The 13363-nt window shown below is 45.4% G+C and overlaps 1 protein-coding gene across 1 annotated transcript in view; it reads right to left on the reverse strand.

Moving 5' to 3' along the window:
- LOC109900146 (coiled-coil domain-containing protein 191) overlaps positions 1-13127 on the reverse strand; it is a 43720-nt gene extending 30593 nt beyond the window's left edge. Inside the window, exons 1-10 of the mRNA XM_031835065.1 lie at positions 12836-13127; positions 7164-7205; positions 6911-7046; positions 6691-6843; positions 6363-6544; positions 5959-6182; positions 5617-5770; positions 5345-5535; positions 4933-5185; positions 3836-3968 (exon numbers count right to left, since the gene is read on the reverse strand). Coding sequence (XP_031690925.1) covers positions 3836-3968; positions 4933-5185; positions 5345-5535; positions 5617-5770; positions 5959-6182; positions 6363-6544; positions 6691-6843; positions 6911-7046; positions 7164-7205; positions 12836-12910 — 1543 coding nt within the window. The 5' untranslated portion in view covers positions 12911-13127. The remainder of the gene's footprint in view (positions 1-3835; positions 3969-4932; positions 5186-5344; positions 5536-5616; positions 5771-5958; positions 6183-6362; positions 6545-6690; positions 6844-6910; positions 7047-7163; positions 7206-12835) is intronic.
- Positions 13128-13363: the final 236 nt, after the last annotated feature.

Consider the following 13363-nt stretch of genomic DNA (forward strand, 5'->3'; position numbering starts at 1 on the left):
GGGTCTAGAGTCATCCCCCTTAGAAGAGCATTTTGGGGATCTCAGACAATAAGAGGTTGAACAGGCTAGTAATAGGGGTTGCAACAATTTCAGCAGATAATTGTAAAGAGGGTCCAGATTGTCTAGCCCAGCTGATTTGTAGGGGTCTAGATTTTGCAGCTCATTCAGAACATCAGCTATCTGGATTTGGGTGAAGGAGAAATGGGGAGGCTTGGGCAAGTTGCTGTGGGGGGTGCAGGGCTGTTGACCGGGATAGGGGTAGCCAGGTGGAAAGCATGGCAAGCCGTAGAAAAATGCTTGTTGAAATGTTCAATTATCCCGGATTTATCAGTGGTGACAGTGTTTCCTAGCCTCAGTGTAGTGGGCAGCTGGGAGGAGGTGCTCTTATTCTCCATGGACTTTACGGTGTCCCAGAACGTTTTGGAGTTTTTTCTACAGGATGCAAATTTCTGTTTAAAAAAGCTAGCCTTTGCTTTCCTAACTGCCTGTGTATATTGGTTCCTAAATTCCCTGAAAAGTTGCATATCGGGGGGGGCAATTTGATGCTAATGCAGTACGCCACAGGATGTTTTTGTGCTGGCCAAGGGCAGTCAGGTCTGGAGTGAACCAAGGGCTATATCTGTTCCTGGTTCTACATTTTTTGAAAGGGGCATGCTTATTTAAGTTGGTGAGGAAAGCACTTTTAAAGAATAACCAGATATGAGGTCAATATCCTTCCAGGATACCCGGGCCAGGTCGATTAGGAAGGCCTGCTCGCTGAAGTGTTTTAGGGAGCGTTTGACAGTAATGAGGGGTGGTCGTTTGACCGCAGACCCATTACAGACGCAGGCAATGAGGCAGTGATCGCTGAGATCCTGGTTGAAGACAGCAGAGGTGTATTTGGAGGGCAGGTTGGTTAGGAGGATATCTATGAGGGTGCCCGTGTTTACGGATTTAAGGTTGTACCTGGTAGGTTCGTTGATAATTTGTATGAGAGTGAGGGCATAGTGCTTAGATTGTAGGATGGCTATGGTGTTAAGCATGTCCCAGTTTAGGTCACCTAACAGCACGAGCTCTGAAGATAGCTGGGGGGCAATCAATTCACATATGGTGTCCAGGACACAGCTGGGGGCAGAAGGTGGTCTATAGCAAGTGGCAACGTTGAGAGACTTTGCACCCCAGTTTTTGTGTCCTGTGTTCTTTTCTCTCCTTCTCCCCTCACAGGTGAAAATCATCAGTCACCAATCAATCATCAATCAGAAGACACACCTCCTCCTGTTTCCTACCCAATCATAGTTCCTTTCCCTTGGTTTAAAAACCCTGTCAGTTGTTTGCTCTAGAGCTCTATCTCTCTGTAAATGCCATGTCTGTAGATCTCTCTGTTTCACCATCTCCTACTATGTCTCTATCGCTCTTTATGTATTGAGCTCTCTTTTGTTTGAGCACCTCCATATCACTTTGTCCTCACCTGTGAGTATTGTTTTTGGTTATGGTGTTTGTTTGCTGGTGGGAAAAGGGGGAAACAAGACAAGTCGCCCATGGGCATACACTACCCGTAGGTAAACTTTGTTAAATACACTAGTTAGAACTGGGCAGACCACCCACTGTATTTTTTTGGTTAGTTAGTTAGCTGTTGTTGAAATAGGCTAGTCTAGCTTAGGGGTGTTTTTTGAATACTTAATTATTTCTTTCCTTGGGTCCAGCTCAGCCCCTTTTCCTGCTCCCACCATTACCGTGTGTTTTCCAATAAACCCTGAGTTTGACGGTAGATTTCAGTTGTCGTGGTTATTTCGTTCTCACTTTTACTTTGTCACTATTATAAATTGCATGAGTTATGTTACGGGTCTCATTACCATCCCCCCTAGACTGTCGGGCCAAAAGGGATTCGTAACAGGGATGGATGGAAATGTCAGGGTTTTTGGTCTTCCTAAGGATTCAGACACGGCTAGGACATCCGGGTTGGCAGAGTGCTAAAGCAGTGCTTAAAACAAACTTAGGGAGGCTTCTAATGTTAACATGCATGAAACCAAGGCTTTTACGGTTACAGAAGTAAACAAATGAGAGCGTCTGGGGAATGGGAGTGGAGCTAGCCACTGCAGGGCCTGGATTAACCTCTACATCACCGGAGGAACATAGGAGGAGTAGGATAAGGGGACGGCTAAAGACTATAAGAACTGGTCGTCTAGTATGTTTGGAACAGAGAGTAAAAGGAGCATGTTTCTGGGCACGGTAGAATAGATTCAAGGCATAATGTACAGACAAAGGTATGGTAGGATGTGAATACAGTGGAGGTAAACCTATGCATTGAGTGACAATTAGAGATATTGTCTCTAGAAACACCATTTAAACCAGGTGAGGGCACCGCATGTGTGGGAGGTGGAACTAAAGGGTTAGCTAAGGCATATTGAGCAGGGCTAGAGGCTCTACAGTGAAATAAGGCAATAATCACTAACCAAAACAGCATTGGGAGAGGCATGCATAGCCGAGTGATCATAGGGGTCCAGGGAGTGGCTCGGCGGGCTGGAGACACGGCAATTCAGACAGCTTGCGAGCCTGGGATAGCAAGCTAGCAGAAGGGCCTTAGAGGGACGTCACGACATAAGAAGTCTGTTGTAGCCCCCTCGTGCTGTTACGTCGGCAGACCAGTCGTGAAGGATCTGTGTGGTAAAAGGGTCCAGGCCAATTGGCAAAATAGGTATATTGGCCAAAGAACTTCTCCGATGGGCCTCTTCAGCTAACAGTCCGATATGCTCTAGACAGCTAGCGGGCCGTGGCTAGCAGATGGGCATTCAGGGGACGTCGCAACGGAAGAGCCAGTTGAAAAAGACCCCTCGGGCAGATTACGTCGGTAGTCCTTCATGATGCCATCTATTTTGTGAAGTGCACCAGTCCCTCCTGCAGCAAAGCACCCCCACAACATGATGCTGCCACCCCGTGCTTCACAGTTGGAGTGGTGTTCTTTGGCTTGCAAGCCTCCCCCTTTTTCCTCCAAACATAACGATGGTCATTATGGCCAAACAGTTCTATTTTTGTTTCATCAGACCAGAGGACATTTCTGCAAAAGGTATGATCTTTGTCCCCATGTGCAGTTGCAAACCGTTGTCCGACTTTTTTTATGGCGGTTTTGGAGCAGTGAGTTCTTCCTTGCTGAGCGGCCTTTGAGGTTATGTCGACATAGGACTCGTTTTACTGTAGATATAGATACTTTTGTACCTGTTTCCTCCAGCATCTTCACAAGGTCCTTTGCTGTTGTTCTGGGATTGATTTGCACTTTTCACACCAAAATACGTTAATCTCTAGGAGACAGAACGCGTCTCCTTCCTGAGCGGTATACAGGCTACGTGGTCCCTTGGTGATTATACTTGTGTACTATTTTTTTGCACAGATGAACGTGGTACCTTTAGGCGTTTGGAAATTGAGGTCTTGGCTGATTTCTTTTGATTTTCCCATGATGTCAAGCAAAGGGGCACTGAGTTTGAAGGTAGGCCTTGAAATACATCCACAGGTACACCTCCAATAGACTCAAATTATGTCAATTAGCCTATCAGAAGCTTCTAAAGCCATGACAATTTTCTGGAATTTTCCAGGCTGTTTATAGGCACAGTCAACTTGTATGTGTATGTAAACTTCTGACCCACTAGAATTGTGATACAGTGAATTACAAGTTAAATAATCTGTCTGTAAACAATTGTTGGAAAAATGACGTCATGCACAAAGTAGATGTCCTAACTGACTTGCCAAAACAATAGTTTGTTAACAAGAAATGTGTGGAGTGGTTGAAAAACAAGTTTTATTGACTCCAACTGTAGGTAGGAGTTTCCCCTAATATATTTAAACATTTACTTTGATCACTCACCTGCACTCAGCGCTGCGTTACGCCTTGTCACCTGCCAGGGGAGGGCGTGCAGGACCACAGCCCCCAGCGGTCCGTCCCCTTGACAGGCAGGAGAGGGGGTGGGGCCAGCAGGTTGTGACCCTGGCTGACCTTTCTGCAGAGACAGGAATTGTGAAGTGTACGGGTCACATGGAAATAGGGGAAATGGGATGAAGTTGATAATGAAAAAATACAAATACTGTTTTTCTTGGGAAAAACAATCTCAATTGACATTGAAACAGCTAAAATGACATTTAAACTGTATAGAAATGATAATGACCTACATTTATAGTCTCTTCTAACAGTCATCTAACGAATGCTTGACAGTCAGGGAGCATAGATATGGGACTAATTTTAAGACATTTTGATGTCAAGGAAATATTATAACCAATTTTAAGTGCGGCCCTCTGTACCTCAGTGAAGACCAAATGCGGCATGGCAAAATTAGTTTGACCCCTGATCTAGATAGAAGTTCCCCTCTCCTCTCTCCCTCAAGCTCTATTCCACTATTCAATATAGAGAGAGGGAGACTATTCAATATCTCCCCTTTTCTCTCTCTCTCTCTCCCTCAAGCTCTATTCCGCTATTCAATATATAGAGAGAGAGACTTCTCTCTCTGTCACGGTCTGTGCAAGGAGAAAGCAAACCTTGCAGTGTTGTGAATATTTCATCAACTCCCAGAGAGGAAAGTACAGGCCAACTCATGCGAGGAGAGGAACTCTGAAACAGAACTTGTTTATTCAGTAGATACTGATAGACTAATGCATGACTTTCACCAAATTAATACAAAAGCACGGTTTATTGCCTTGCAGATTCATTTTACCATTGCAGAATTAAGCTATAGCTAATATTTAATTCATGACTACAGATCGTTACCACCTTCGGGCTTCTGTCTGTACTGTGAAACACTCCAGCAAATGTATATCCAATGGGCAGACAACACTGTGTGTGTGTGTGTGTGTGTGTGTGGGAGTCTGAATCTGTTTCTGTCATTTTGTCTGTGTCCTCCTACGTAGCTATGCCTATACTTTGTTTGTGTTGACTTTCCTCAATGGGAGGGCTGTACAAGTGTCACTCACCAGTTCTACGGTTTCTGATTGGTCAGAAGGCTCAGGTAGGGCAGTGATTGGCTCAGGAGTATGCGTCTCCTCCATCATCTTGAGTTTCCCAGTTGCCACGGCATTAATCAGGGCGGCCATCTTGCGCCGCGTCTCTTGCTGCTGTGACAACAGCTCACGGCGTTCTCTCTCCGCCCGACACCACAGCCGCCAATCACTCAGGCATCGTCTTAGCAAACGCCTCCGGTCACTCCCCATCGCCACCTGGCAGCGTCTACGAGGGATTATGCACTATTAGAGACAAAACACCTGGTGTAGTTTTTAGTTTTTGAACCAAAGGGCGAAACATAAAACTTCCCCCTCCCAGAACACCAGGCAAGCTAAATAAAGTATGCAGATTGTAATGTTGGGACAGACTCCATTCTGTGCTTACCTTTTCTGGGTCCGTAACTCCTCCTCTGTTCTCTCCGCTTCCCGCTGCTCTCGCCCTGCCCACACCAGCGCCTGCCAGTCTCGCCACGCCCTCAGCTGGCTCCTCCAATCACAGAGCGCTGCCGCCTTGCCCATCTGCAACCTCCTCTCCAACAGCACTGAGTACCAGCCAGAGAAGTGCCTCTGCAGACACTGAAACACACACCAATGTGTTGTTCAGATGCTGTGAACACTAAGCACACACTACCAACAGAACTCTGTCCTTCTACTAACCTTAAGGTTGTGCATCTGAACCCTGACCTCTACTTGCTGTAGTCTGAGTGGTCTCTCAGTGTCACGTTGTTTCTGTGTAGTAGAGAATGAAGGGCCTGGCTGGAGTACCAGTGAGCTCTTAGCTGCCGTCTTCCTAGCGATCCTCTCCCTCTCCCTGTGGGGGAGACACCCAGACACAGTCAGACCTACAGGGCCCTGACCTAGCTCCAAACGGATTGGCTTATTTTAGAGACCCAGCATTCTGAATAAGAGCTCATTGCATGGGCGTGATGCAGGTGATTGTAGGAGTGTGGAAGTAAATGCGAGGTTTTGTTTGTCTTGCTGTTTCCATGGTTACTGTACATTTGCCTGGCTAGTTGCTCCAGGTTCCTCCTCTCCTCCGTCTCGCGGCGCAGTCGCACCATCTCCTGCTGAACCATCTCCTCCTGCCTGCGTGCCTCCTGCCTCCTCCGCCTCTCCTCCCCCTGCTCCCTCCTCTGCGCCTCCTCCCTGGCCTGCCTCCGCGCCACTCTTTCCCTGTGCAATCTCTCCCGCTCCACGTCCCGCCGTGCACGGTTCTCACGCACCTGGAATGAGAAAAAAGGAGGAATTAGACGTGGATGATGTCATAAAAGAGAGCAGAAGGTTGTAGTAAACAGCTTAATTCACTTCCATTCACTGGGATTTCTATTTGGCTCCTTATGTTTTCAACTTCTTGGGAATCCTGAGACTGTCCAATCCTGCGTAACGTCTCTCTGGTTCTGTACCTGTCGGTGACGTGCCTCCATGGTGAGGCTCGGGTCCCTCCTCATCCTCCTGTCTCGCTCTTCAGAGTCTAGTGCCAGATCCTCCACTATCCCAGAATCCACCACTTCCCGCTCCATGAGGTCTTGAAGGAAGTTGTTAACCGCTGAGCTCTCCTCTTCCTCAGCCAGGTGGGAATACAGGTCTGAGAAAGAGACAGTGGGTGTACTGTATTACATCTGGTCCTTATGGACCCACTGACTGTGGTATGATTTATTAACTGAACCATATATTGTCAGATGGAAGTTAAGAGTTAAATGTGTGTTGTTGTATAGGTTAGTGTCTCTGTACCATCAAAGTTGCTGTAGTCCAGGGAGACAGGCTGGGCAGGTGGCATGGCTTCTGGACTGTTCTTCTCAGGGGAGACAATCACATCCTCCTCTTCCTCCATCTCCAATTCCAGACGCAACTTGCTGTTCATCCAATCACTAAGAAGAGCCTGGGCTACAGGAAAAAAAAAGTCACAAAAAAGGTATGTGTGTGTGTGTGTGTGTGTGTGTGTGTGTCCTACCTTCCCCGTATGCTTGGTCATGATCCAGCAGCTGCTCTGTGCTGTGTAGTGCCATTGACTGACTGCTTATCACTGAATGGGGCTTCTTCAGGGAAAAAACCTCAGTCACTGCAATGTCTGAGGCCATTTCCACTGTCTGGGGACATAAAAGCACACCTCCTGAATACATATGGCCTTATAGACAGATATAGCAGAATAATATCCTCTGGTTTCAGGAGGTAAAGATGGACAAAGTGAAAGAAAGAGTTCTCACCTTCATCCATTGGTTGATCTCCCCATTATTGAGCTGCACCTGCTATTGTAGAAAATGAGACTTATTTATCATGACAAGAGCAGGGGCTCAGACCGTTTCACAGACAGTGAGAGTGGTTAACCGGTGGATGTAAAACCAAGAGAGTCCAGCCAATGCCTAATGTCTGAGGATTATTTCAGATTAATTTCCTATAGCTGTTCATTGTTTCCCTCCTCTTATAAGAGTGATTCAAGTATCCCTGTGTCACCCTGAGCACTACCAGAGGATCTCCGTGTCATGACTGTCCACGAGAATCCCAACAGGTCAGATCAGGTTTGCAATGAATAACTTCAATCAGACCCCCTCTCACCCGTAGAGGGGAAGGAAAGAATTAGTGGGGATTAACAACTCACATCCTGTTGTAAATCAAGGGAGAAGACCCAGTCCTGCGCTCTCCAAATTCACCAAAGGAATGTGCTTTGTCTCAACAGACCTTTTTCCCTCTGAAACTCTGAACACATTCAAAAGGCAACTACTGGAACAAAATGTATAACGTATAACGTAGAGAATGGTCAGAGGCGATCAAAAGAACACTCATTTTGTGATGTCATAAAAAATGTTAGAAAGGAAATACTGTAACTTTGAAGGTATACCCACTACATATATGAAGTTTACATACTATGTGTTGTGCAGGTAATATGAAAAACGATGAATCAAATCAAATTTTATTTGTCACATACACATGGTTAGCAGATGTTAATGCAAGTGTAGCGAAATGCTTGAGCTTCTAGTTCCGACAATGCAGTAATAACCAACGAGTAATCTAACCTAACAATTTCACAACAACTACCTTATACATACAAGTGTAAAGGGATGAAGAATATGTGCATAAAGATATATGAATGAGTGATGGTACAGAACAGCATAGGCAAGATGCAGTAGATGGTATCGAGTACCGTGTATACATATGAGATGAGTAATGTAGGGTATGTAAACAAATAAAAGTGGCATTGTTTAAAGTGGCTAGTGATACATTTTTTGACATCAATGTTTCCATTATTAAAGTTGCTGGAGTTGAGTCAGTATGTTGGCAGCAGCCACTCAATGTTAGTGGGGGCTGTTTAACAGTCTGATGGCCTTGAGATAGAAGCTGTTTTTCAGTCTCTCGGTCCCTGCTTTGATGCACCTGTACTGACCTCGCCTTCTGAATGATGGCGGGGTGAACAGGCAGTGGCTCGGGTGGTTGTTGTCCTTGATGATCTTTATGGCCTTCCTGTGACATCGGGTGGTGTAGGTGTCCTGGAGGGCAGGTAGTTTGCCCCCAGTGATGCGTTGTGCAGACCTCACTACCCTCTGGAGAGCCTTACGGTTGTGGGCGGAGCAGTTGCCGTACCAGGCGGTGATACAGCCCGACAGGATGCTCTCGATTGTGCATAGGTAAAAGTTTGTGAGTGCTTTGGTGACAAGCTGAATTTCTACAGCCTCCTGAGGTTGTAGAGAAGCTGCTGCGCCTTCTTCACCACGCTGTCTGTGTGGGTGGACCAATTCAGTTTGTCCACCTACCACTGTAGTGTCGTCTGCAAACTTGATTAAGTTGAAGGCGTGCATGGCCATGCAGTCGTGGGTGAACAGGGAGTACAGGAGAGGGCTCAGAACGCACCCTTGTGGGGCCCCAGTGTTGAGAATCAGCGGGGTGGAGATGTTTTGTTACCTACCCTCACCACCTGGGGGCGGCCCGTCAGGAACTCCAGGACCCAGTTGCACAGGGCGGGGTCGAGACCCATGGTCTCGAGCTTGATGACGAGTTTGGAGGGTACTATGGTGTTAAATGCTGAGCTGTAGTCGATGAACAGCATTCTCACAGGATTGATTGAATATGTCCGTAAACACAACAGCCAGCTGGTCTGCTCATGCTCGGAGGACGCGGCTGGGGATGCCGTCTGGGCCTGCAGCCTTGCGAGGGTTAACACGTTTAAATGTTTTACTCACGTCGGCTGCAGTGAAGGAGAGTCCGCAGGTTTTGGTAGTTGGCCGTGTCAGTGGCACTGTATTGTCCTCAAAGCGAGCAAAGAAGTTGTTTAGTCTGTCTGAGAGCAAGACATCCTGGTCCGCGACGGGGCTAGTTTTCTTTTTGTAATCCGTGATTGACTGTAGACCCTGCCACATACCTCTTGTGTCTGAGCCGTTGAATTGCGACTCTACTTTGTCTCTAAACTGACGCTTAGCTTGTTTGATTGCCTTGCAGAGGGAATAGCTACACTGTTTGTATTCGGTCATGTTTCCGGTCACCTTGCCCTGGTTAAAAGCAGTGGTTCGCGCGAATGCTGCCATCAATCCACGGTTTCTGGTTGGGGAATGTTTTAATAGTTGCTGTGGGTACGACATCGCCGATGCACTTGCTAATAAACTCGCTCACCAAATCAGCGTATTCGTCAAAGTTGTTGTTTGACGCAATGCGGAACTTATCCCAATCCACGTGATCGAAGTAATCTTGAAACGTGGAATCAGATTGGTCAGACCAGTGTTGAACAGAATTGAGAGCGGGAACTTCCTGTTTTAGTCTCTGTCTATAGGCTGGAAGCAACAAAATGGAGTCGTGGTCAGCTTTTCCGAAAGGAGGGCGGGGGAGGTCCTTATATGCGTCGCGGAAGTTAGAATAACAATGATCCAGGGTTTTACCAGCCCTGGTAGCACAATCGATATGCTGATAGAATTTAGGGAGTCTTGTTTTCAGATTAGCCTTGTTAAAATCCCCAGCTACAATGAATGCAGCCTCAAGATATGTGGTTTCCAGTTTACATAGAGTCAAATAAAGTTTGTTCAGGGCCATCGCTGTGTCTGCTTGGGAGGGGAATATATGCGGCTGTGATTATAATCGAAGAGAATTCTCTTGGTAGATAATGCGGTCAACATTTGATTGTGAGGAATTCTAAGTCAGGTGAACAGAAGGACTTGAGTTCCTGTATGTTATGATCCCACCACGTTTCGTTAATCATAAGGCATACCACCCCCCCCACCCCTCTTCTTACCAGAAAGATGCTTATTTCTGTCTGCACGATGCATGAAGAAACCAGCTGGCTGTACCGACTCCGATAGCATGTCCCGAGTGAGCCATATTTCCGTGAAGCAAAGAACATTAGTCTCTTATGTTTCTCTGGAATGCTACCCTTGCTCGGATTTCATCAACCTTGTTGTCAAGAGACCGGACATTGGCGAGTAGTATGTTCAGGAGCGGTGAGCGATGTGCCCATCTCCGGAGCATGACCAGAAGGCCACTTCGTCTGCCCGTTTTACGGCGACGTTGTTTTGGTTCGCCGGCTGGGATCCGATCCATTGTCTTGGGTGGTGGGCAAAACAGAGGATCCGCTTCGAGAAAGCCATATTCCTGGGCGTAATGATGGTGAGTTGACGTTGCTCTTATATCCAGTAGTTCCTCCCGACTGTATGTAATAAAACCTAAGATTACCTGGGGTACCAATGTAAGAAATAGCACGTAAAAAAACAATATACTGCATAGTTTCCTAGGAACGCGAAGCGAGGCGGCCATCTCTGTCGGCGCCATCTCTGTAGTGTTTTTGTTAAGAGAGGGATGTGATGTGAGAAGCTATAAGTGATAACTGTTTTCTATAACTTTGTACAGTGAGTAATCACCGCCCCGGAGTGAGGTCAGAGAGCGTGTAAGCCTGACAGGACCGCCCTTCGAGCAAAAGGTATAAAAGATGGGCTAAGGAAAAAACACATTGGACCAGAAAAGTGTGAATGGGCAGCTGCACGTTTAAAACGGATTGAACTTTGAATCTCAACACGAGGTGGAGACGATAAAATTACCTCCCGAACAATCACTGATATGGCTGATTAGCTCTCCCAAGTAAAGTATCTTCGAAAGCGAATTTAAGTAGGACCATCCTGTTACTCTGCTCAAACCATCGTATTATGCTACTGTCATCAAACCACTGGGGAACCAGTGGTTTCAAAGAAGCATATTCGAGCGAATGGAAGGAAAATGAACTCTATAGTTCTGTTCAGGCCTACACGACAAGTCACTGGATACCAGCCAACTACAGAGAAGGACAACAGTAGAAGACTTTTTGGAACCATTTCAGACCATCCGAGCCTTACAAGCATGCCGCAAAAAAGGCCCAACCCCCTTTCCAAGGAGATCTCCGGCGAACCCAGGCATTTCACGTAAATACATTTATGATTTCTTACTTAAAGCGGGCGGCGGTTCGTGTGCAAAGTATATGGTTACTGTAGGGGAAAGTAGTTTCTGAATGTACCAATGGTAAGTGTCTCTGACCCTCTCCCTCTTCATCTCTTCTTTAACAAGCAGCCATGTTGCCGTCATTCCGCTAGGGACCTGTTTTCAGCGTATTACGTCTTCAGTCAATAACCGGTGCTCAGATTTTTGCAGATGCATGGATGTTACGACTGTTCAGAATGGGGATATGATACGAGGTTATGATTAATAAGTTGACTGTTTATAGATGTGATAGGTAAAGATCTTTGAGTTTAATTTGGGGGATGGTAACTCTTTAAAGAATCGCTCTCGTTGTGCCCCAGATCCTAATGAGTTAATTGTTACATGATTAATTTAATTGGGTAACAATTAAACATAGTTAATTAGCTAAATAACAGTCTTCAGATTCATGTTAATTAAAGTCAAGTCACGACACCAAAAAGGCCATTTAAACTGTAAGGGCGTCTTCAGCCTTCTCCAGTCACTGGGATGTATAAATCCATACATTGTGAAGCCCCACTTTATTTCTAAAGATAGCTTTGAGGGCACTTTTATTATGGTTTACCCATCTCGATAGGTTTCTTCCAGTAAGGAAATGTCTGAGAGATGGAGACAGAAAATATGATACAGTTGAATATATTTATAGGTCCAACACAGCTGTTTTTATCTCAATATTAAATCATTTCTGGGTAACAATTATTAAGTACCTTGCTGTGATTGTTTTCAATTAAAATGATAAAAAAATAAATTCTGAGCAAAGAGCAATTTCTCAAGTAAAAATTTAGCTTGGACTGTCTGAGTGCAGAGGGGAACATTGAAAATAAGCTGTTAATGGCAGAGAAGCTTGGAACTCTTTCTTATTGGTCTATTAAATAATTTGCCGCCTGGTGATGTCACCACGCAGGCCAAAACTCCATCCCAACAAAACAAGCTGAAATTTCAGGCGGTCTTTTTAAACAGCTTACACTAAAATGGCATTAGCATAATTGGAGCCTGCAGGCTGACTTTGGTTGTCTGGCTTCCAGGTTAAGAAGGGCTGGTGTTAAGAAGCACGGTGTGGCGGGTCATGTTTCGGAGAAGGCATGACTTGACCTTCGCGTCTATGGAGCCCGTTGGGGAGTTGCAGTGATGAGACAAGATCGCAATTGGATATCACGAAAAAAGGGGCGGGAAATCAACAAAAAAAATGTAATAAAGGCAAATCATGTTTTTGACTGCACCAGGCCTTTAAAAGTTTTGTTTGCAGTCATGCAGTGTTTGATCATGCATTGAAAGATCAGTTCGAGGTAATAAATTAATGATTTTTGCGTCACTTTAATTTTAGGTGACACTCAACAATATTTTACTTTACCTCATACCTGTCAAAAGTAGCAAATTAAACGGTAAACTTCTCTCTCTCACTCACCTAGACACACACACAGTGCACACATACAGTATATTGACAATAACACCGTACCTTATCTGCAGTGGGTTTTTTAGTCTTAGTAACTCTTTTCCAGCGAAAAATATCAGGGTTATGTGAGTATGCCATTTCTGACGCCAAATTAGCTGCCACTTATTACCTAATTAATACAGAGGAATACAATTTTACTTGCTACATAATTTATATTAACTACTCATAGCACTAGCTACGCTTACAGCAAAAAAATACTTAGTTAGAAGTCTAATTCTGCACTGAAATAGGTATCTGAAGCTAATCCAAAAGTGATGTAGCTAGCTCAATGCTGTTCTGCTGTTTGCTAGTGCGCTGGAAATAGAACGAGATGCCTTGGTAATGTAGTCAATAGCCACGTTTCTCAAACGCACTGTTTGCTTGACAGTGGCATTAGTAAACTACAAGTCCCATTCCAACCTTTTGTCAACAGAAGCGTCCCTTTGGTAACTATAGTAACTTTGGATCCCTCCCCAAATGTTGAACGTTTGACTGTGTTGTAAAAATATACCCTAAATCAACCTTGATTGAATTTGCAAAAGTCCACACAGC

Source organism: Oncorhynchus kisutch, linkage group LG11 (genome assembly GCF_002021735.2).
Source record: "Oncorhynchus kisutch isolate 150728-3 linkage group LG11, Okis_V2, whole genome shotgun sequence".
Lineage (NCBI taxonomy): Eukaryota > Metazoa > Chordata > Actinopteri > Salmoniformes > Salmonidae > Oncorhynchus > Oncorhynchus kisutch.